This window comes from Ascoidea rubescens (assembly GCF_001661345.1).
Source record: "Ascoidea rubescens DSM 1968 unplaced genomic scaffold ASCRUscaffold_8, whole genome shotgun sequence".
Lineage (NCBI taxonomy): Eukaryota > Fungi > Ascomycota > Saccharomycetes > Ascoideales > Ascoideaceae > Ascoidea > Ascoidea rubescens.
In genome coordinates, this window is record NW_017962920.1 from 644,772 (window position 1) to 664,488 (window position 19,717).

The 19,717-nt window shown below is 34.9% G+C and overlaps 7 protein-coding genes and 1 non-coding gene across 8 annotated transcripts; 4 read left to right on the forward strand and 4 right to left on the reverse strand.

Moving 5' to 3' along the window:
* Nucleotides 1–550: 550 nt before the first annotated feature.
* STR3 (cystathionine beta-lyase STR3) lies at nt 551–1,792 on the forward strand (the record flags this gene model as incomplete). Its single annotated transcript, XM_020191875.1, has 1 exon — nt 551–1,792. The coding sequence occupies one exon, from the start codon at nt 551–553 to the stop codon at nt 1,790–1,792; it is 1,242 nt and encodes a 413-aa protein (XP_020046831.1).
* Nucleotides 1,793–2,692: 900 nt separating this feature from the next.
* On the reverse strand, nt 2,693–5,893 carry RSP5 (NEDD4 family E3 ubiquitin-protein ligase). Its single transcript, XM_020193493.1, has one exon. The coding sequence runs from the start codon at nt 5,706–5,708 to the stop codon at nt 3,126–3,128; it is 2,583 nt and encodes an 860-aa protein (XP_020046832.1). The 5' UTR covers nt 5,709–5,893; the 3' UTR covers nt 2,693–3,125.
* A 293-nt stretch (nt 5,894–6,186) lies between these two features.
* Nucleotides 6,187–8,814, forward strand: ASCRUDRAFT_71017 (uncharacterized protein; the record flags this gene model as incomplete). The annotated part of the gene is made up of 1 exon (XM_020191876.1): nt 6,187–8,814. The coding sequence occupies one exon, from the start codon at nt 6,187–6,189 to the stop codon at nt 8,812–8,814; it is 2,628 nt and encodes an 875-aa protein (XP_020046833.1).
* Nucleotides 8,815–9,384: 570 nt separating this feature from the next.
* GRS1 (glycine--tRNA ligase) lies at nt 9,385–11,699 on the forward strand. The gene has a single exon (XM_020193494.1). It carries the CDS (start codon nt 9,589–9,591, stop codon nt 11,581–11,583), a length of 1,995 nt encoding a protein of 664 aa, XP_020046834.1. The 5' UTR covers nt 9,385–9,588; the 3' UTR covers nt 11,584–11,699.
* Nucleotides 11,700–11,748: 49 nt separating this feature from the next.
* Nucleotides 11,749–11,820, reverse strand: ASCRUDRAFT_t100. Its single transcript has one exon. It is a non-coding gene; the product is annotated as a tRNA-Cys (tRNA).
* Nucleotides 11,821–12,223: 403 nt separating this feature from the next.
* On the forward strand, nt 12,224–13,729 carry ASCRUDRAFT_86767 (uncharacterized protein; the record flags this gene model as incomplete). Its single annotated transcript, XM_020194934.1, has 1 exon — nt 12,224–13,729. Exon 1 carries the CDS (start codon nt 12,311–12,313, stop codon nt 13,727–13,729), a length of 1,419 nt encoding a protein of 472 aa, XP_020046835.1. The 5' UTR covers nt 12,224–12,310.
* Nucleotides 13,730–13,832: 103 nt separating this feature from the next.
* Nucleotides 13,833–17,160, reverse strand: ASCRUDRAFT_14139 (uncharacterized protein). Its single transcript, XM_020189173.1, has 2 exons — nt 15,410–17,160; nt 13,833–14,110 (listed from the first exon to the last, which is right to left on the reverse strand). Exons 1-2 carry the CDS (start codon nt 16,722–16,724, stop codon nt 14,016–14,018), a joined length of 1,410 nt encoding a protein of 469 aa, XP_020046836.1. The 5' UTR covers nt 16,725–17,160; the 3' UTR covers nt 13,833–14,015.
* Nucleotides 17,161–18,980: 1,820 nt separating this feature from the next.
* Nucleotides 18,981–19,655, reverse strand: ASCRUDRAFT_8737 (uncharacterized protein; the record flags this gene model as incomplete). Its single annotated transcript, XM_020194950.1, has 1 exon — nt 18,981–19,655. A coding segment is annotated over one exon (675 nt), but the record flags the coding sequence as incomplete, so codon positions are not given.
* Nucleotides 19,656–19,717: the final 62 nt, after the last annotated feature.

A 19,717-nucleotide genomic window follows, 5' to 3' on the forward strand; every position in this document is an offset into this window, starting at 1 on the left:
CGTAATGACTAAACAGTGCGCACCTAATTGAAAGTTGCTGTGCTGTGCTGTGGTGCGCGTGCGTGCACATGTGGCGTCCCCGCACAAACGCACCGGCTGCTTATCTCCACGTGCGCGCTGCGGCCGGTGTGGAGGAGGTGCCGATGGTGCGATTGCCGCTGACCGCGTGCGATCCCGGCCGGATCAGCGCCCGAAAACGGCGTGCTGTGATTGGCTGGCGGTTAGTCACTGTGTGTAAAATTTTTCATTTTCCGCTTTTCGACCAAGGCCTTTCTTCGAGTGACAGGCAGAAAGAGCATATATAAACCACTGGCAGCTCAAATATCCTTCTCTGTTTTTGTTTTCACAGACCACTGCTTCGCTTTTTATTCTTATATTAAATTAATTCAACTAATTTAGTATAATTATTAAATTCAACTTTAATAATTTTCTCTCTGTCTCCTTTGCGTCTTCCTTCCAGCTGTCTCACTTGTTATCTGCTTCTTATCAACGTCCTTATCAGCCCTTCACAAACACCAAATATCGCTGCCATCACCAATATCGACCCAAAATGCCTTCCAACGATAACTACAAGTACCAAACAAAATACTCAATCGACACTGAGTTGCTCCAGTTGAGTTCTTCCGATGACCCAACCAACTCCTCAATTCCACCTTTGTATCAAACAACCACCTTCAAACAAGATCTATCCCCCAACGCTTCAAACCAGTACGACTACACTCGTTCAGGAAATCCCACCAGATCCATATTAGAAATCCAACTCTCCAAGATCATGAAGTCCTACAGATCCTTTGTGGTTTCCACTGGTATGTCCTGCTTGGACTTGATTTTGAAGCTTCTTGAACCAAATACCTCAATCTTGTCTGGGAATGACTTGTACGGTGGTTCTGATCGTCTTTTCAAATTCTACGCAAAAAATTTAAATTTAAACTTGTTGCAAATTGATACCTCAGTCTTTCAAAATTTCGTTGACATCTTCAACCAAAATCCTGACATCAAAATGGTTTTCTTGGAGAGTCCAACCAATCCTTTGATCAAAATCATTGACTTGAAAAAAATTGTCAATTTTATTAAATCAAACTATCCAAACTGTTTAATAATTTTTGACAATACAATGTTGTCTCCCTTATTCCTTACTCCCTTGGACTTTGGTGTTGATATTCACTACGAAAGCGCAACTAAATATCTCAATGGCCACCATGATATCATGGCTGGTGTTGTCGCGACAAGAGACCCCAAAATTGCTGATAAATTGGCCTTTACCATAAATGCAACTGGTTCTGCTTTAAATCCCTTTGACTCGTGGCTTCTAATCAGAGGCTTGAAAACTTTGTCTCTCAGATTGGAAAGACAACAAGAAAATGCTCTTAAATTGGCCAATTTCTTGGATTCCATTCCAAACTTAATTGTTCATTACCCCGGTCTCAAATCTCATCCTCAATACGACTTGCACAAATCCTACACTAAGGGCTTTGGCTCTGTATTGTCCTTTGAAACTGGTTCCATCTCAAAATCAGAAAAGATTGTTAAAAACACAAACCTATTCTCAGTAACTGTCTCTTTTGGCTCTGTTAACTCTTTGATCTCAATGCCTTGCACACTATCCCATGCCTCTATCGACGCCAAAACAAGACAAGAAAGACACCTTCCTGAAGACTTGATTAGAGTTTGTGTTGGTATTGAGAACTTTAACGACCTAATCAACGATTTAAAACACTCCCTCCTAAAAGCTGGCTATAGAATCCCTTCACCGCTTGATTATGATTCCTTAACCATTCAAGCAAAGTTATGAACAAATATCTTCACCTTTTGATCCTATTTCGTTCACTTCTTCAATTCTTCAACTATCCAACTAGTTATCTTTCCTATTTTTGTTATTATTAAACCCTATATTTATTATCCAACTAATACTTATACCGTTTAATCCCTGTAAACTATCCAACTAGTTTTTTCTTTACTGATTTATTTTTAATGGTTTATACAAAATTACTATCCAACTAGTAATTAATTTTATTATTAAAATTTCAATTTTCTCTATCATTCTGTTTTTTATTTTTTATTTTACATTTTACATTTTTGTTAATGTAATCCCTATCCTGCATTTTTGAAAATTCTATCCAACTAGAATTAAAATTATGAACTTTGTTATTTTTATACTCATTCTTCAAATGAAAGGTATCTTGAAAATGGTGTTTTTCTATATATTTTCTCCCTTGGTATTTTTTTGCTCTTATCTCTTTTATACTGGTTCTCAAAAAATTAAAACAAAAACAAAAAAGAATCCAATCTATCCAACTAGATTCAATTTTTTTTTCATCATTCATCCTCTAAAGTTAAATTATCTTTCATATTCATTTAGTTATTAAGTCTCTTACTTATAATTATCTCTCTTTCTCTCTCTCTCTGTACTCTATCCAACTAGATTTTTCTTCTTGCCTTATATTACCATTTATTATCCAACTAATAATTATGTAATATAAACCTACATTTAATATAGACCATTCTTAAAATTATTTATTACTCTTTCGTAAAATGTAGAAACTATTATACATATCATGTGAAATTTAATTAAAAGTCGATATATAAATACCAATTTTATACAATCAAAATCAAAAAATATATAAAAATTCGTTTAAAATCTCAAATATATTTTTTTTGCAAAAAAACGACATTTTAAATCTAAAAAAAAAAACGATCTAAAGAAAAGTGGTATACAGTTTGTCTTTTTGCTAAATTCGGGATCGAAATGAAGAATAAAAAGGGTAAAATTAATGCCAAAAAGTTTAGTGTCGTTCTCAACAACAAAAAACAAAAAAGAAATAATCAATTGATAGTAAGTAATAACAAAGAAAAAATTATTAAATACGAAATGGGTAATAAAAATATAAAACTTATCGAAAAAAATTTCTTGTACAAAAAAATAGGATGATTAACATCAGAACTTGGTATAAAATGGAATAAAATGGGATAGATTGGAATAAATTGGTATAAATTTACCAGTAATTTGAATCTGGATTTTATTTTCATAATTGACTATAATAAACAATACTTTCAAACCAACAAAGTGATATGTTCCATATCCAGTGGATCTTAAAACAAAAGGAAATATAATATCGAAATAATGACTATTCTTGACCAAAACCAACAGTCTCTTCCACAGCTAAACTTAATTTCTGTTTTAAAGCATCAATATCAGCATATGGAGGCAAATCAACTCTATTGAAACAAGTATGGGATTTTGGTAATTGATTTGGTTCCCCTGCTTTTTCAATGGTAAATCTTCTTGGACCATCAGAACCTTGTAGGTCTTTGAAACCATTAACGGGAATTCTTGAAGTACCTGTTGTGAATTGTAGCAATCTTGCTCTTTGTTCATTATCCCATTCTTTAATTGTTTGCCAGAACCATTGAATGACTTGATCACTTTCTTGATATCCTCTATAATCAGTGTGTTTTTTCCAATCTTCCACATCAATTTCTGAAATACCGCCGATTAACAATTCCAATTCTCTTTCATCAAAGACATTGACTAAATCTGGAGGAATAAGTTCGTTGAAACCGTCAACAAATGCTTTAAATTGGTCTTCCACTCTTTTGTATATTTTGAATTCAGTCAATAGTTCGACATATTCTTTTTTGTTGGATTCACCAACATCGACATTATCTCCATCAGGTTTTAGTTCAATTGTTTTAACTTCACCGAATCTTTCATCTTCGATAGAAAAAGTGAAACCCAAATCTGTGACATCGTTATCCAATATCCATTTTAAAGAGTTATAATATTCGGCATCCACACCTTCCATATCTTGTAATACGACTTTTCTTCTTAGCATCATTTTGTATAAAGCGCCAACGAAAAAGGTATCCAAAAATCTTCTGTGAAACACACATAAACCAACAACTCTTCCAATAAACTTAAAGTAGTTCAAATGTTCTGGATTTATGTTGGAATGAGGATTAATTTGTAATGTGTAGTTATCGTGAGCGGAATATTCAAATAGACCATAGGATGGATTGAACATTTCATGAGACAATAGGAAGAAAAATTCTCTTGAGACACCACCATAATCCAAACCTTCTTCTCCATCGAATTTGATCATTAGTCTCTTTTTCAAATCGTCAGAGGTTTGTCTCATAATTTCTTGGTAAGCGTCTTCAAATATGTTATTTCTGCGGACTTTGATGTGGCATTGGCCAGGAATAATTCTTAAAGCAGGTTGAGATCTGAAATAAATTAATTTTCTTCTGAAATCCCTTTTATATTGTGGAACGTTTTGATCCAAAGAAGATGGTAGCCTTGGGTCATCCCAGGTTGTTGTTTTAGTATTATGATCAACAAAATAGACTCTTGCAGTGTTTGTTAATCTCATTTCCCAACCTGAGGGCAATGGACCCAATTGAGAAACTGGTTGCTGTTGAACAGTATTAGAAGAAGTAGTTGCATAACTTCTGATGTACTGTTGCCTTCTTGGGTCTACCCAGGTTGTGGTTCTAGTGTTGTGGTCAACAAAATAGACTCTTCCATCGGGAGTTTCTCGTTGTTCCCAGCCAGGAGGCAAATCGCCTAGACCTGGAGTAGTTAAGCCAGTTGCAGACATGGACAAAGCAGTTGATGGAGAAACAGCAGGAGTAGAGTTATTTGGAGGAGAGGTGACTATTAGTGGATTAGGATTAGCATTTGAATTTAAAGCGGTTGAGGTGTTTGAAGAAGTGGTATTGGGGTTGGAATCTGTGTTGTTTGAGGAGGATATATTTGTATTAGATTGCGAGGAATCGTTTGTCGATTGGCCAGGCAAAGTTCTATTGTAATGATTTCTTCTTTCGGCGTCGATACTGGCGTTGTTTTCAAAAGTTGGTCTCTGCCATGAAGTTGTTTTAGTATTGTGGTCAACATAGTATAGTCTACCATAGTCATCGGTTTTTCGTTCCCAGCCTGGAGGCAATCTTCCATATTGATCTTCAAAAGATGAGATTGGTCTGGTAGGCGAGGAGCCAGTGGTATTTGAAGATATTGCGTTATTAGAGGAATTGACATTATTTCTTATGGGATTGTTTATGTCGTTGGGATTGGTGGCTGTGTTGTATGAGTTTAAAGCTGATAGGGGAGTAAGAGGGTTATTTGCAGAATGTGGAGAAAATGAAGGATGTGGAGGAGGATTTGGAGGTCTATTGAGAACAATGTTGGTGAGAGTAGGTCTGTTGTTGATTCGAGAGGAATTGACGTTGAAATCGTTTACCGGGAATATATCGTTATTACGGCCATTGGAGCTGAAATTGTTATTTTGATTATTGTCATTTCTGTTATGAGAGATCATAAGAATGAGTTTTCCAGAGACGGAGAGGCTGTCATTGTTGCTTGATTTCAAAACTCTTGTTATGGTTTGAACGCAATTATTCAAGGACAAGTCCAAGATATCTTTGATTTTTATATTTGTCACCCCTAAGAAGCCTTGATCTTTTTTTTTGAATTTTTTTTGATCAAAGACCAGAACAGTTAGTGTACTGAGCTCTGTTATGTTGAATTCGAAGGTTTCGTTCCAATAGGGATTCAAAGTCTTTTTAGCAACCCTGGTTGTCTTTGTCTGGGAGCCATCAATTGTTAGCACAGCAAAGGGATCTGGACTCTTGAAGACATCTCTTTTACATAACGATTCAGCTGCAACAATTTTACAAGTGATAGTTGTTGAACTTAGGCCCACTGAAGTCATAATATTGGACGTAAACAAGATAAGAAACCGGTATTCAGGGCTTTAGGACTTAAGAAGAGAAGAAATCTTGAAAAGAAAAAACAGGGGAAGAAGAAAGAACCCACAACCGCAAAATAGTGTCTTGTGATAATATCGTTGTCAATATTACTAGCAGTGCTAACTCTTCAAGCAGCTTTCTGGTTTGCTGTTACTGATTATATCTGGGTGGATTGGAGGTGAGACCTTCTCCAAGCAAAAGACAGCGCTAGGGGGCTGTACGGCACGTGCTATACGGCACGTGAAGCTCCCACTGTTTGGATGCGGGTTCGAGTCTCGCGGAAGGCGTTTCTCAGGCGGAAATTGTGCAGGAGGCCCGTTTGGGGGGCGCGAGTCGCGCATCATGTGTTTTTTGGGAGTGCTGTGCTGTGATTGGCTGGTGGGTGCTGAAGCTATCAGAGGATATACTCGACTTGTTTTGATCAGTGAGACAATATAGAGAATGAGCAGCAGTTCTCTCTTTGCTGGCCAGTCTAAGTTTGCTTCGAGGTTTCCCTTGAGATGCTTTTCCTCCTGGAATTCGCCTATTCACTGCGACCCCAATGACTACAACAGAATCTTCCACGCTATTGAAAAGACCAACCGGATTCCACCTCCCAACAAACTGCCCCAGAGAAGAAGAGCTCTGCGCAAGAACAGAACAAAGAAGGTGCTTGTTGATACCCAGGTGGAAGCTGCGTTTTCTGGGCGAAAGAAGAACTCGTCTGGATCAACCAGGCACTATCTTGCCATACACAAGCTATCGGTTCCTCAGTTGTTTAACAAAGAAATTCAATCAAATCCATTGCATTCAAATGACATAAATAACCCAAATGGCTGGAATTATATCAATTATGATGAATATTACAACTACGATCAAATTGATATTGATAAACACAATGTTTGTGACGAGGTTAACGCCAACAATACCCAGAACGTCCATATTAGGAAAAAGACTTACAATATAGATATCTCCAACTTTGGAAACCAGGTTAATAAAAACAGAAAAGATCTCCCCAACAACATCAAATATCCCATGAAGATTCTCGAGACAGATTTTAATTCACTTAACGAGGTCTTTTACGCTAATAACTATTCCACCATTACAGATGATTTGAGACTGTACTACGTTATTAACAGTTTTTTATTCTTATTCTTATCAAATTTGTCCGCTGATCACTGCAATTCTAAACACATTGAAACTGACATCTTTAATGGTTTCAAACTAGACTACTTGTCGTTCTCTGCTGTTCACAAAAATTCAAATACAAAAAACTCAATTGTTAATCTCAAACTAAACAACACCAATAATTTTTTGTTTAATAATCACAAAAGCTATTTTTACTCAGAATACCACTTGAATAAATTGCAATTAATTCAATTGAAATTGGCATTCTCAATTTATAACAAAAATATTCAGCTTGATAATGATGATAACATCAGTAACACTAATGACATTGATTATATTAACAATCAGGCCTTGTTGATCCTAATCTCAACTATAACCAAAATTTTTTATTCCTCCAACAACAATGCCGTAATATCTGATTATTTACTAGTTAATCTACTAAACTTGCTATTAATCAACAGATTGACAAATTACGCTGACATTTTATTGAAAATAATTCTTCAACCAAGACTTTATTTAATTAAAAACGAATCGAATAAAAAAAACTCAATAATAACAAAGATATCTCTATCCTCCTCTCTAAATTTGTCAAAAAATCTTATACTCAAAAACATCATCCATTCTTCGATTTATTTATACAAAAACATCTCTCTATTCAAATCAATTATAAATAAATTATTTAATCTTAACGATATCAACATTAAAAATTACAATAATTACATAAACCAAGTATACGTCCCAAGATTAATATCAAATAGCGAGATCATTTACCCGTGCTGTCTAAAAGACTCAAAATATAAACTAGATATAATCGACTTGAAACCACAATCAAGTCTACCTTATACCAACGTCAATTACAATAATCTGGAAATAGACACCGCCAAAAGATACAACCTCATTTCGAATAGTACAACTTTAATCAAAAATGATTATTTGAGTGAATATGCAATTTTATATAATTTCAACCCCAAATCAAATCAAGATATTTCTGATAATAATAACAATAATACAATTTTGTTAAAGGATATCAGGAAATTGATAAAATCAATAGCTAAAAAGGAGTTTTTGCTAATCGATAAAAAAACAATTTATGTAATACTAAGAGGCTTGAATGCGTTTTGTATTCCAGAATTGTTTGATTTCTTTTTAAACAACTTGATCTTCAATTCATTTTTGATTTTCAATCCTCAAAAAATTGCAGAAAATACAATCTATATGAATGAGAGAAAAAAATTGATATTCAATAGTGAATTGATGATCTCTTTAAATGGCGTCAATGATTACACAAAAGAGGCTAATCTCAACAGATTTAAAAGTTTCTACTACATTCAAGATATCGAGTCATTAAGGGCCTTGTTCTCAGTTAATTTAATAAAAATCATTTTAAAATTTTGTTTGCACAATAAAGATATTTTGAAATTCAAATGGATTTTCAAAACATTTGAAAATCTATACCTAGTTGAGTATATCAACATAAACTACACAAAGCTCATCGGTGAGTTTGAGACTGATCCCAAAAAATTTGGTCAAAAATACCCAAACTTTTTCTCAATCCATGATATATATCTGTTTGAATATTATCAAATGATTTATGAAAATGATTTAAAAATCAAAAATGATATAAATAAAATCGACTCAAATAAGGAGAAATGGGATACAATTGATGAAATTGAAAAAGAAGTCGAGATTAATTGTGTAAATAGCGAAATATTGATTTTATTTATGAAAGTTGCAATTGAGTTGGAACAGTACTATGTTATTAAAATATTCCAAGAGAAATATTTAATAAGATTCAAAGATTTAATATTGTTCAATAGCGACAAGAATATCAATAAACATGATGAAAAACTAGTCAAATATTGGAATGACATTGAAGGTTTTGTCATGGAAAAAATCGACGAGGAAACATTCAAAGAATCAAATCAAATATGGAAAAATTGGAAATTTTTTAAATCAAATTAGTAGCCTCCAAAATTTTATAAATATTTATTTAAAATACCCTGTGCGTATATAGACTATAAAGAATACTGTACATAGAAGATTCAAAACAACTGCGATTTAAACGTCAAATACCAAATATCTAATTCAAACACTTGTAGTCAGTAAATCTGGTACTTCAAAACTAGCAATATTATCTTCTCAGATCAGATAAACAGTGTGGGCTGAAGTTAAAATCATAGGACACAAGCTCAACATTGTATGTTTCAGTGGATTGACAGATATAAAATCTAATTGTATAATCATACTAACCACTGCCCAACCTTCCCAGCATTGCAGCAACGCTCATACATACTCTGTCTATTTCTGCTTCATCAAAAGCTAGAAAGAAAGTGAGAAAGTGGGCAAAGAAGGAAAATTTTGATTCACCACTTTTTAACGAGAAAAAGAGCCCTATAATAGGGTAATACTATTAGTGGCCCTGACTTAGAGCCCTGTTCCAGAAGTGCGTCTATTTTATGCACGCGCGTTTCTTTTTGAAATTTTTCCAAACTGACGCACAATTCTGGTAAAAATGAGTAATTCTCAACAGTCTAAATATAAAAATCCATCCATGAACAACTAGTACTCTTGTTAGTCTTCTTCATGATATCTTTTTCCTCTATTGTATTAAAGAACTCAAGAAATTACGTTGCATTTCGCTCAATTAGTCCTAGAAATCTTGTTTTACGCACTAAATTTAATAAAAAATTTCATTCGACAACCTATTCTCACTACAAATCCGATACTAAAATTAACATGTCAATTTCTTTAGCAGAATCTAAAAAAGCTGTTCCATTTTCCAGAGAACAACTAGAAAGTGTTCTAAAAAGACGTTTTTTCTTTGCTCCATCATTTGAATTGTATGGTGGTGTCTCTGGGTTATATGATTATGGTCCACCAGGTTGCGCATTTCAGGCCAATATCATTGATATCTGGAGAAAACACTTTGTTCTTCATGAAGACATGTTGGAAGTTGATTGCTCAATGCTAACTCCCTATGATGTCTTGAAGACCTCAGGTCATGTTGACAAATTTTCTGATTATATGTCGAAGGATCCCAAGACTGGGGAAATTTTTAGAGTTGATCATTTGATTGAAGAAGTACTAGAGGCCAGATTGAAAGGTGACAAACAGGCTAGAGGTCAATCAGCAGACATTTCTGCCAATGCTGATAAAGATAACAAGAAAGAACAAAAGAAAAAGAAAATCAACCTAAAAGTCAAAGCTCTTAAATTGGATGATAAAGTTATTGAAGAATATGAAACTATTTTAGCTAAGATTGATGGCTTCAATTTAGAAGAATTAACTGAGATCATGGAAGTCCACAAAATTGGCAGTCCAGTAACTGGTAATAAATTAGAAAAACCAATCTCATTTAATTTGATGTTTGAAACTGCTATTGGGCCATCTGGTCAATTGAAGGGTTATTTAAGACCAGAAACTGCCCAAGGTCAATTTTTGAATTTTAGCAAATTGTATGATTTCAACAACCTTAAAATGCCATTTGCCTCTGCATCAATTGGTAAATCATTTAGAAATGAAATTTCACCAAGATCTGGATTGTTAAGAGTTAGAGAATTTTTAATGGCAGAAATTGAGCATTTTGTTGATCCAAATAATAAAAGCCATGACAGATTCGATGAAATTAAAGATCTTAAATTGAAGTTTTTACCAAGAGATGTTCAACAAGCTGGTAAGACCATACCAATTGAAGTTTCAATTGATCAAGCAGTTTCCACTAAGATGGTTGACAACCAAACTTTAGGTTATTTCCTCGGTAGAATTTATCTATTTTTAACCAAGATTGGTGTTGATACTGAAAAAGTTAGGTTTAGACAACATATGGCTAATGAGATGGCACATTATGCAGCAGATTGTTGGGATGCAGAATTGTTAACATCTTATGGATGGATTGAATGTGTTGGATGTGCTGATAGAAGTGCATATGATTTGACAGTTCATGCCAAGAAGACTAAAACTAATTTGGTTGTAAGAGAATCATTATCAGAACCAGTTGTGACTGAAACTGTTGAATTATCTATTCAAAAAAAGAATTTTGGTCCAAAATTCAGAAAAGATGGATCAAAAGTGGAAAATTGGTTATTGAAAAGAACTGAAGAAGATTTGATTAAATTGCAAAAAGAATTAAATGAAAATGGTAAAATCAAATTCAATGTTCCAACCATTGATTATGATATTGAATTAGATAAAAACTTTATTGATATTCAAAAAGTCACTAGAAAAGAGCATATTAGGGAATACACACCCAATGTCATTGAACCATCATTTGGTCTTGGTAGAATCATTTATTGTGTTTACGAACACCAATTTTGGGCTAGATCAGAAGATCCAACCAGGGGAGTGTTATCGTTCCCACCCATTGTTGCTCCAACTAAAGTGCTATTAGTTCCATTATCCAACCACGATGATTTGCTTCCAATTGTAAAGAACCTTTCAAAAGTTCTCAGAAGCGAACAAATACCATTTAAAGTGGATGACTCCAGCACATCCATTGGTAAGAGATACTCTAGAAATGACGAGTTAGGTACACCTTTTGGTATCACCATCGACTTTGATACTGTCACTGATCACTCAATCACACTAAGAGACAGAGATAGCACCAAGCAAGTCAGAGGAACAATTGAAGAAGTGATTGGTGCCATCAAGAAGATGACTTACAACCACTTGAGCTGGGCTGAAGGAACCAAGGACTTGAAGGTGTTCGAGTCGAAGATTGAAGATGAAGAGTAAATTTTGCTTAGAAGTCATCTAAGTTGTGTGTGCTTGTATAGCATTTCTATAAATTTTACGTATTGTTTTTATATTTGGTAATCCATAATGATTTAACTAATAGGCTTCAATTCATGTCATAAAGAGTATAAAATCAAAAATAAAAGAAATTAAACAGTGAAAAAGAGCTCGCACTCAGATTCGAACTAAGGACCAACAGATTTGCAATCTGCTGCGCTACCACTGCGCCACACGAGCTATCATCGGAACTATGGGGAAAACAATTTGATACATTATCAGCCCTTTGGAACTACATAGCCAAAGAAGTGTTTATTGCTGATCATGAGAAAAGTATTATGGCAAAAATAAAAGACAAAAAATAAAATTAGTAAACAATCACTGCACTATTTGTATTGTAAGCGAACAATAGTAGAATCTGTAGCAAGAACAATCAAGATTGTGTTCAGAGCCCTAATGATAGGGCTCCAACTTTTATCGCAATTACAGCTTAAATTATCAACTGAGTGAAAAACATTCAAAGATCACTTATCAGTGATTATAATATGTCTAATTCAAGTATTTATCTATGCTTATTCAATTGAAAAGGTAGTGGAGAGCACATTTTGAAGCTTAGTGTTTTGTTTGGTATTGGTGGATGGTATTTTATGTGTGTGGATCATCTGATTTAGCTGGTTTTTGCTGCCACAAATCCAATGCAATTTGGAGGAGTTGACGATGGTTGTCTTTCATGGTTTTTAAAACTTTCTATCTTTCAATTGATCTTTCGACAGTTCTGAAGTTGATACAGCAGCTGTTATTTGCAATTTTATTTGATCTTTTGAAAATAAAATTGTTTTTTGCTTTGATTTTAATTCAATTTGCTAAAGATTCAATTCCTTTTTTAGCAATTTATATTGGTTGCATTCACTATTTTAAAATTTACAACTTGCAGTTTACAATGGTTGATTTGGACTCACTTAAACCTGCTGAGCAAATTAGTTTAATGCAGCATATTCTTTTTCTAAAACCAACTAATAGATCAGTTAATTTAGCTTGTAAGGAAATCATTGATAAATTGTCCAAAAAGGAAAACTTCATATTAAACATTTTCCAGCTCATTAAAAATACTTCTGATGTTTATTCGAAGGAAAAAAATTATATTTATACCAATATTAATAATGACAATAATAATAATAATAATAATAATAATAATGACCATGAAATTAATGTTTTGAAATCAATAATTGGAATGGCTAGATGGAAAACCATTGAATATTGGAAATCTGGCTTTATTAATACAAATCAATTGATGAAAGATCAGATTAAGGATGAATTATTTTTAACATTATTCAATGTAAATTTTTCAATTAAATCTCAATTTTTACTTTTTAAAGATTTGCTTGGAACAGTTTTGATAATATACAAGATTGACCTATTTTATCCATCATGCAAATATAATCTATGCAAATTATATTTATTATTGGATTTAATTTTTCGATTTGATTTTGATTCATTGAGTTTAAGAAACTTCAATCAAATTTATATTTCGACTTACGTTTTATCGAATTTAATTGACTTTATTAAATTCAAGGTTTCGACAAATTCATTTTCAGAGACTGTTCATACGAGGTTTATAGAAATTTTAAAAGATTTATATTTTTCAAAGAATAAACTACATGAAAGGTCATGTAACGTAATGGTAAAAATCATGAAAAGCTTCAAGAATTTTAGTAAAGACCAAGAAGAATTAACAGTATCGAAATTTTGTTTAATTTCACGAATTTTTTTGAATTGTTTAAAGATATATTGCCATTCCATTTTAGTTTTTGATTCGGATAGTATGGTTTCAGATTTCTTATTTAGATACGAAAAGTTGATAGATTTATTTTGTGATACAATTAATTTAAAACTCCACTGTACTGTTCCTGATAATAGTTATATGAATGTTTTATGGGGTAATGTTAAATATCAAATATCAAAGGTTATTTTATCATTTAATATTTTTATAAAGTTAGGTAAACTTCAACCTAATAACTCAAATAAAATTGATATTGACTTTTTAAAATTAAGTCAAGCTGTACCAAAAAGCGAGCTCCTTGTCAATAAATTCGAGAAATTATCTCAAATGAAAAGAATTGCAAAGGGTAAAGATATGGAAAAAAAATAAAAAGAAATCAAGTTATCGGAATCAAGAAGGTAAAGAAGGATAGACAAAAAGCTACAAGATATTAGAAGTCGTACATATTCTGGTTATTTTGATAAGAATACCGTGAATGAAATCGAGTAATTAGATTTGTTGAGATTAATTTATTAGGATTGACTTATTTAGAATATAAAAATAAAAATAAAAATAAAAATAAAAATATAAAATGTGATTTATGAAATATAATAGATCAGTGATAATGAATTAAGAAAAAGGTAACAGGAAAAAAAGTAGCAATTTCCTAAGATACTTATTTCTTACGATCTTTGAAGTGGTCTTCGATCTTGTTGGCTAAGATACCACCGATTAAAGCACCACCTAATTTGGCTAATTTGGAGTCTTTGGCTTTACCACCAGCATAGTATCCNGTTGTTGTTGTTGTTGTTGTTGGTTTGATTGGCCTTTGTCGGAACCTGAACCGTAGAAACTGTTAGCAGACATTGTGTAAAAGTGTGGAAGTTTAATTGAGTGTGAGAAAAGATAGATGTCAATAAGTATTAGAATATACTAGATAATGAGATATAATAAGATATAAAAAGAAGAAGGAAAACAAATCAAGGAGGGAGATGAGGTCTCATTTATATTGACTCGATCAGCGAGAAAATCGATAAAACCAACCTAATAACAACTTCCAAAAAAGTGTAAACCGCACCAAAAGAACGGGGAAAACTGATCTAATAGGCTGAAAATGGGCCTCTGTTCAGGAGATGATTAAGATTTGGATGCTTTGGGATGATTTGGGATGATAATGTTGGCGATTGAGGCAGTTTAGTTTGGCTGACGAGAAGGGAGCATTACCACCTTTGTGTGAAATGAATGATATGATAATGGCTAAGCTGCTACTGTGCCATTTTGGTGTTGAGAGAATGAGGAATGAAAGCGATTTGTCTGTGATCTGTCTGTGATTTGATTATCATTTCTCAGTGAAAAGAGGCAAAGATTATTAATTACTCCTAACGCTGAGCTGTTTGAACGGTGAGGCTCCGGATTAGACCGTGCATATCCTCGAAAATGGCTGAGAGACATTGCCCAATCAGAGAAGGCACTGTTTTGCCATCACCCGTTCTAAGAGGATGTGAGCAAACAAAGTTTACAGCCCTAATCACCAGCCACAGCGCGGATCTTATTTACTGCGGATTCAGTATATGGGAGGGGATTCCGAAAGAAAGCACTGCGATTTCTAAATATTCCTCTAAAACAGATTTAGGGTCTGCAGAGGGCCAAACCTCTTTCCTCTTGCATGGTTCCGCAAACTCTTTTTCTGCGGAACAATCAACAAGAAACAAAAAGAAAGAGATGGTGATGGGTACTAATAGCTGGTTTTCAGTGACGACGATAGGATTATTACAATAATAGTGAGATATAGTTTCTGTCTATTTTATGAATGAGCTATATCCAAAGAAGATAAAAAAAAACAAGATCCAAAGATAAAGAGATGTAGTGACAAAGCTAATTTTTGGGCTTAATATATCAAAAGAAATAATAATTACGAAGAGAATTATAAGTGTTAAAGATAGAGAGATAGATTGCCTTTTTTTTTAAGATGTTTTTGTGTTTTTTTTTTAAATTAAAATCAACTAAAGTTGAATGACATATATAATATTTAATTTAATTAATAATCAAAAAATTAAAGTAACAAAAAACCCAAGAAACATAAAATGGTTGAAGAGATGGCGGCTTTTTGAATAGCAGCACCATTAGCGGTAGCAACTTCAAGTGTGGGTTGTGGTGGAAGATAAGATGAAACTTTTGGAACTGATTCAATAGTAGAAGCCGACTCGATAACAGGTGCAGTTTCAACAGCAGGTGCAGTTTCAACGACTGGAACAGTTTCAAGAGTTGGTACAGTTTTGATGGTTGGTGGAGCTTTGACAACTGGAGGGGTTTCAACAGCTGGAGCAGTTTCGTTGTAGTAGTGTTCAAAGTGTGGAGCGTCTGAGTAAACTGGTTTGCCTTCAAGGGTAGAATGTTCGTGGGCATGGTCTTTTGGAACAGTAGCGTTACTGTAAGGTGGAGTTGTGCTTTCAATGATGTGTTCAATGGGGGTAGTGGATGTGTATGGGTAAGTGACGATAGATTCTTCGACTTTAACAACTTCGGATTCAACGACTTTGGAGACACTGGTCTTTTCAGCTTCGACTGGGATAGAAGAGGTAATAGTTACAATTTCAGTCAAGCATTTTTCTGAATCGCAGCTGACGACTTCAGTTTCAGTGACAACTATAATAGTTTCAACAATAGTTTCGGTTAGTTCAGAGTAAACGCTGGAACCGGCAGCAGCAGAGCTGGAAACAGCAGCAGAACTAGAGACATCAACTGGAGATGATGATGGAGCAACTTCAGTTTCACATGGAACAGTGATGGTGATGGTGACTTGTTTGGTTTGACATTTACCAGTGTTACATTCAACAATATCAGTGACGGTAACAACTTCAGTGCTGGATTCTGCGGTTGGGGCAACAGAAGAAGCAGGTTTCGAGCTGGTTGGACTTTCAACTTCACAAGGAACAGTAGTAGTGATGGTGACTTGTTTGGTTTGACATTTTTTGGCGCTGCATTCAACGACTTCAGTAACGGTGACAATTTCAGTGAAACTGGAGACAATATAGTCAGTCTTGGAATCTTCAGAAGGTGCACCTGAGCTGGAGACAGGGAAGGCAGAGGTAGAGGCGCTTGGGATTTCTTCGTCATCGCCTGTGTAAGTAGAAGTGATACAATCGTCAGTTGGAACATCAGTAGCATCTTCACACTCGACTAAAGTGGTGTGTTCGACCCAACCAGTTGTGCATGTTCCACAAGAACAATCAACGGTTTCACTGTATGTTACATATTCTAATAAACAGTAAGCATCTTCAGTTGTGGTTGTTTCAGTTATATTAGAGTACTCTTTGTGAGGACTTGGGAGAGCAAAAGCTGGCAAAGCTAAAGCGGACAATAGTAAAGCAAGAGAATATTTCATATTTGATTGAGATATGGTAGAATAAAGAGAATAAACAGGAATGAGGATATAGTTGAAAATCTTGAAATTGATAAAGCACTCAACAGGATATGATCAATTGAATTGATATAAAAGAGTGAGCTTTTAAATGAAAAGAAACGAATGTGGAGGATAGAGGAAAGGAAAAGAATGAAAAATTATAAACGAGTGAATAATTTCTCTGAACAACAATTAATATGTTGAAGCGATTTTATATTAGGCAAAAACCACAATTAATATAGTGAAAATTCAGGGATAGAGGTAGCAGTGGGAAAGAAAAAAAAGCAGTGAACTGAAGTATATATATTAGAAAAGGCAAGTTAGACAAGTTAGAGAGAGAGGTTAGCACAGTCAGCGAAAAACAAATACTGCTTCGATATTCACAGCAAATCTAAAAGATAACAGAAAAGAAAACGGTACTAAACAGTCTGAATTGAGAAAGAAAAATAGCTTTAAGTTTATAATTCTCAGTCCGTTTTAAGTTTTTACTCTTAGCATATGAAGCAACACAATCTTATTTCGCGTTAATGTGATGTTGAGATTTCTCAAGAATGGATGATTGGCAGAGATGCAGGAAGAGTAACCATCGAATTAGAAGGACATAAGCTGCTATAAACAGAACAGGCCTCTGGGAAAAGTTATAAAAAGAATCAATGCAAAAAAGGCAGAAACAGAACAGAACAGAACAGAACAAGCAAAAAAAACAGAAACCAAAAGGGTGCTCGAGCCATGCTGCCAGAACTGTGGCTCCAATGCACGCAGTATGTATGTGGAAGCAGAACCGCATATGCAACAACGTGGGACTTGTGGGACTTGTGGGACCAGAGTCCGCAAACCGGGTCTGCTGCGTGTGGTGCACATCCACGGTACTGGTTTAGCTGTCGCTAAGGATTGTGGCGACAATAGGGACCATTCTTGGCGGTTGGGGACCTACAAAAGCTTGTGCGCTGCCGGCGGAGCCTGTGCTGTTGACAATAGATGCGTCCGGGCGCCGTCGAGCACCTAGATGATGTCAGCACGTGTGGCAGGACTTCTAAATTAAACAGCGCGAGCACCCCTTTGGCAGCACAAAACCATCCCGCACATATCTCTTGGGGCACAGACGCAGCGACCATGACCCGCACCAATGGCGCCAGAGCACTCCTGAAGAGAGTTGTGCAGGGACCAAAATAAGCATCCCGCATGCATAGCATTCCGCCCTGATCTGCAATCGGCGCTGCTTGGCGCGCGCTAGCTTTGGACTCTCCTGTTTGGCTCGCTCTCAGATATTGGAATCCGGCGTGAAAACAGCCTATGCTAAGCTTTGCGAGCTGCAACGCCCGGTCTCTCGCTTGAAACCTACCTGAACTGCGCGCTCCCACTCCGTATCCGTCCTCTCTCAGCCACTACCAGCAAAAAATCTCCTTACCCGTGCACTTTTCCTGCCGTGTTGAGGAATAATTTCAAAGGCTCACTACTTTTTTCGCGAGCGCAGCGACTTTTTCAGCTAAAATTCCAAAAAGTCGTTTTTTAAATGAAACATCATCCTGTGAGCTGTTCTGTGAGCCATTCAAAAGTCAGCTCAATCACACATTTCCTAAGCCCATTCCATCTCTCATCTGGATTTTTGGCTGCGCTTTTAGCAGTGTGATCGTAAACCATGTCCATAAGCCCGTTTGTGATAAGAACCATCTCTTCTCGCTCCAATTTGACTTGTTTTTATCCCGCACGGGCCATAAACAAAGCTCTACCGCTCATGCAAATCGACAGTCCAATCATTCTCGCTGGTTTGCGTTTACTCAGTATTTCTCGCTGAAATATTTCTCTATCAAAAATGCATACTCTCATTTCTCAGTACCAAATCTGCCCTATTACGTGCTTTTTTTTAAATGTTTGGTTCTTGAACTATTAATATTTGTTTCTTTTGATTTCTTAAATTGGCCTTTCTTTAGTATCATGTATCAACTACATTTGAAAATCATTCAAACCTCTGCTGGAAAAAGTTCAAATCCTTCACAAAATAAATTCAAATACAATTAGAATAAAATGAAATAAAATGAAACAAAATTGAATAAAGTGAAATAAAATAGAATAAAATAGAATAAAACTAAGTTAGAAATGCAAATTATAAATTATAAAATAACACAAAATAAATAATTTATCCTTAATCAATCAAATAGTAAACGGCAAGAATTAGTAAAGTCTGTTCGTAGTATTGTTCATTCCTAAAATAATTCAGGGATAAAATTTCTCAATATTTTAAAGTAATAAAAGACCCAAGAAACATAAAACAGTGGAAGAGATGGCAGCCTTGGGGATGGCGGCACCGTTTGCTGTGGCAACTTCAATTGTAGGCTGTTCTGGAACGTAAGATGAAACCTTTGGGGATGATTCAACACTGGTTGATACAGCCTCAGGATTCTCAACATATAACGAAGATGAGACTTCGCCTGTACCTGCGTTGATCTCTTTGGTTGTCAATGTACTTGCTTGTTCATAAGAATAGTCTTTGGAAGTGGCAACTGTGCCATAAGATGGAGTTGAACTTTCCTTGATAGCTTCAACCAAGGTTGTAGCGGAGGAAGATGGAAGAGGATGGTCGATGACTTTTTCATTGACAACTGTATTACTGGCTTCGTCAATTTTACCACTTTCAGAATAATCGCCGGTGGCCAATGAACTAGTTTCAGCCAAATTACCCTTCAAAGTGCTTAAGCCTTCAATAGTAGATGAAAAAATAGTTTCTTCAATCACAATACTGGAAGTATAGAAAATAGTACTGCTTGAACATTTTTCTGAATCACAACTAACAACTTCAGTTTCAGTGACGATTCCAGTAGTTCTAGTGATAACAGTGCTTTCAGCAGCCGAGCCAGATGGAATGTAGACAGAACCAGCTGAAATATGAACAGATCCTGTTGGAATATGAACAGATCCTGTTGGAATATGAACAGAGCCGGTTGGGATGTACACTGAACCGGACAATATATATGTCT

Bases quoted from the DNA above. Each gene is read 5' to 3' on its own strand.
- RSP5 (XM_020193493.1), bottom strand. From the start codon at position 5,708: ATGACTTCAGTGGGCCTAAGTTCAACAACTATCACTTGTAAAATTGTT.
- GRS1 (XM_020193494.1), top strand. From the start codon at position 9,589: ATGTCAATTTCTTTAGCAGAATCTAAAAAAGCTGTTCCATTTTCCAGA.
- ASCRUDRAFT_14139 (XM_020189173.1), bottom strand. From the start codon at position 16,724: ATGAAATATTCTCTTGCTTTACTATTGTCCGCTTTAGCTTTGCCAGCT. The intron at 14,111-15,409 runs GTTTTTTGTTAC...CTGGTGGTAAAG, and splicing joins AACCATTTTATGTTTCTTGG to CCAAAGACTCCAAATTAGCC.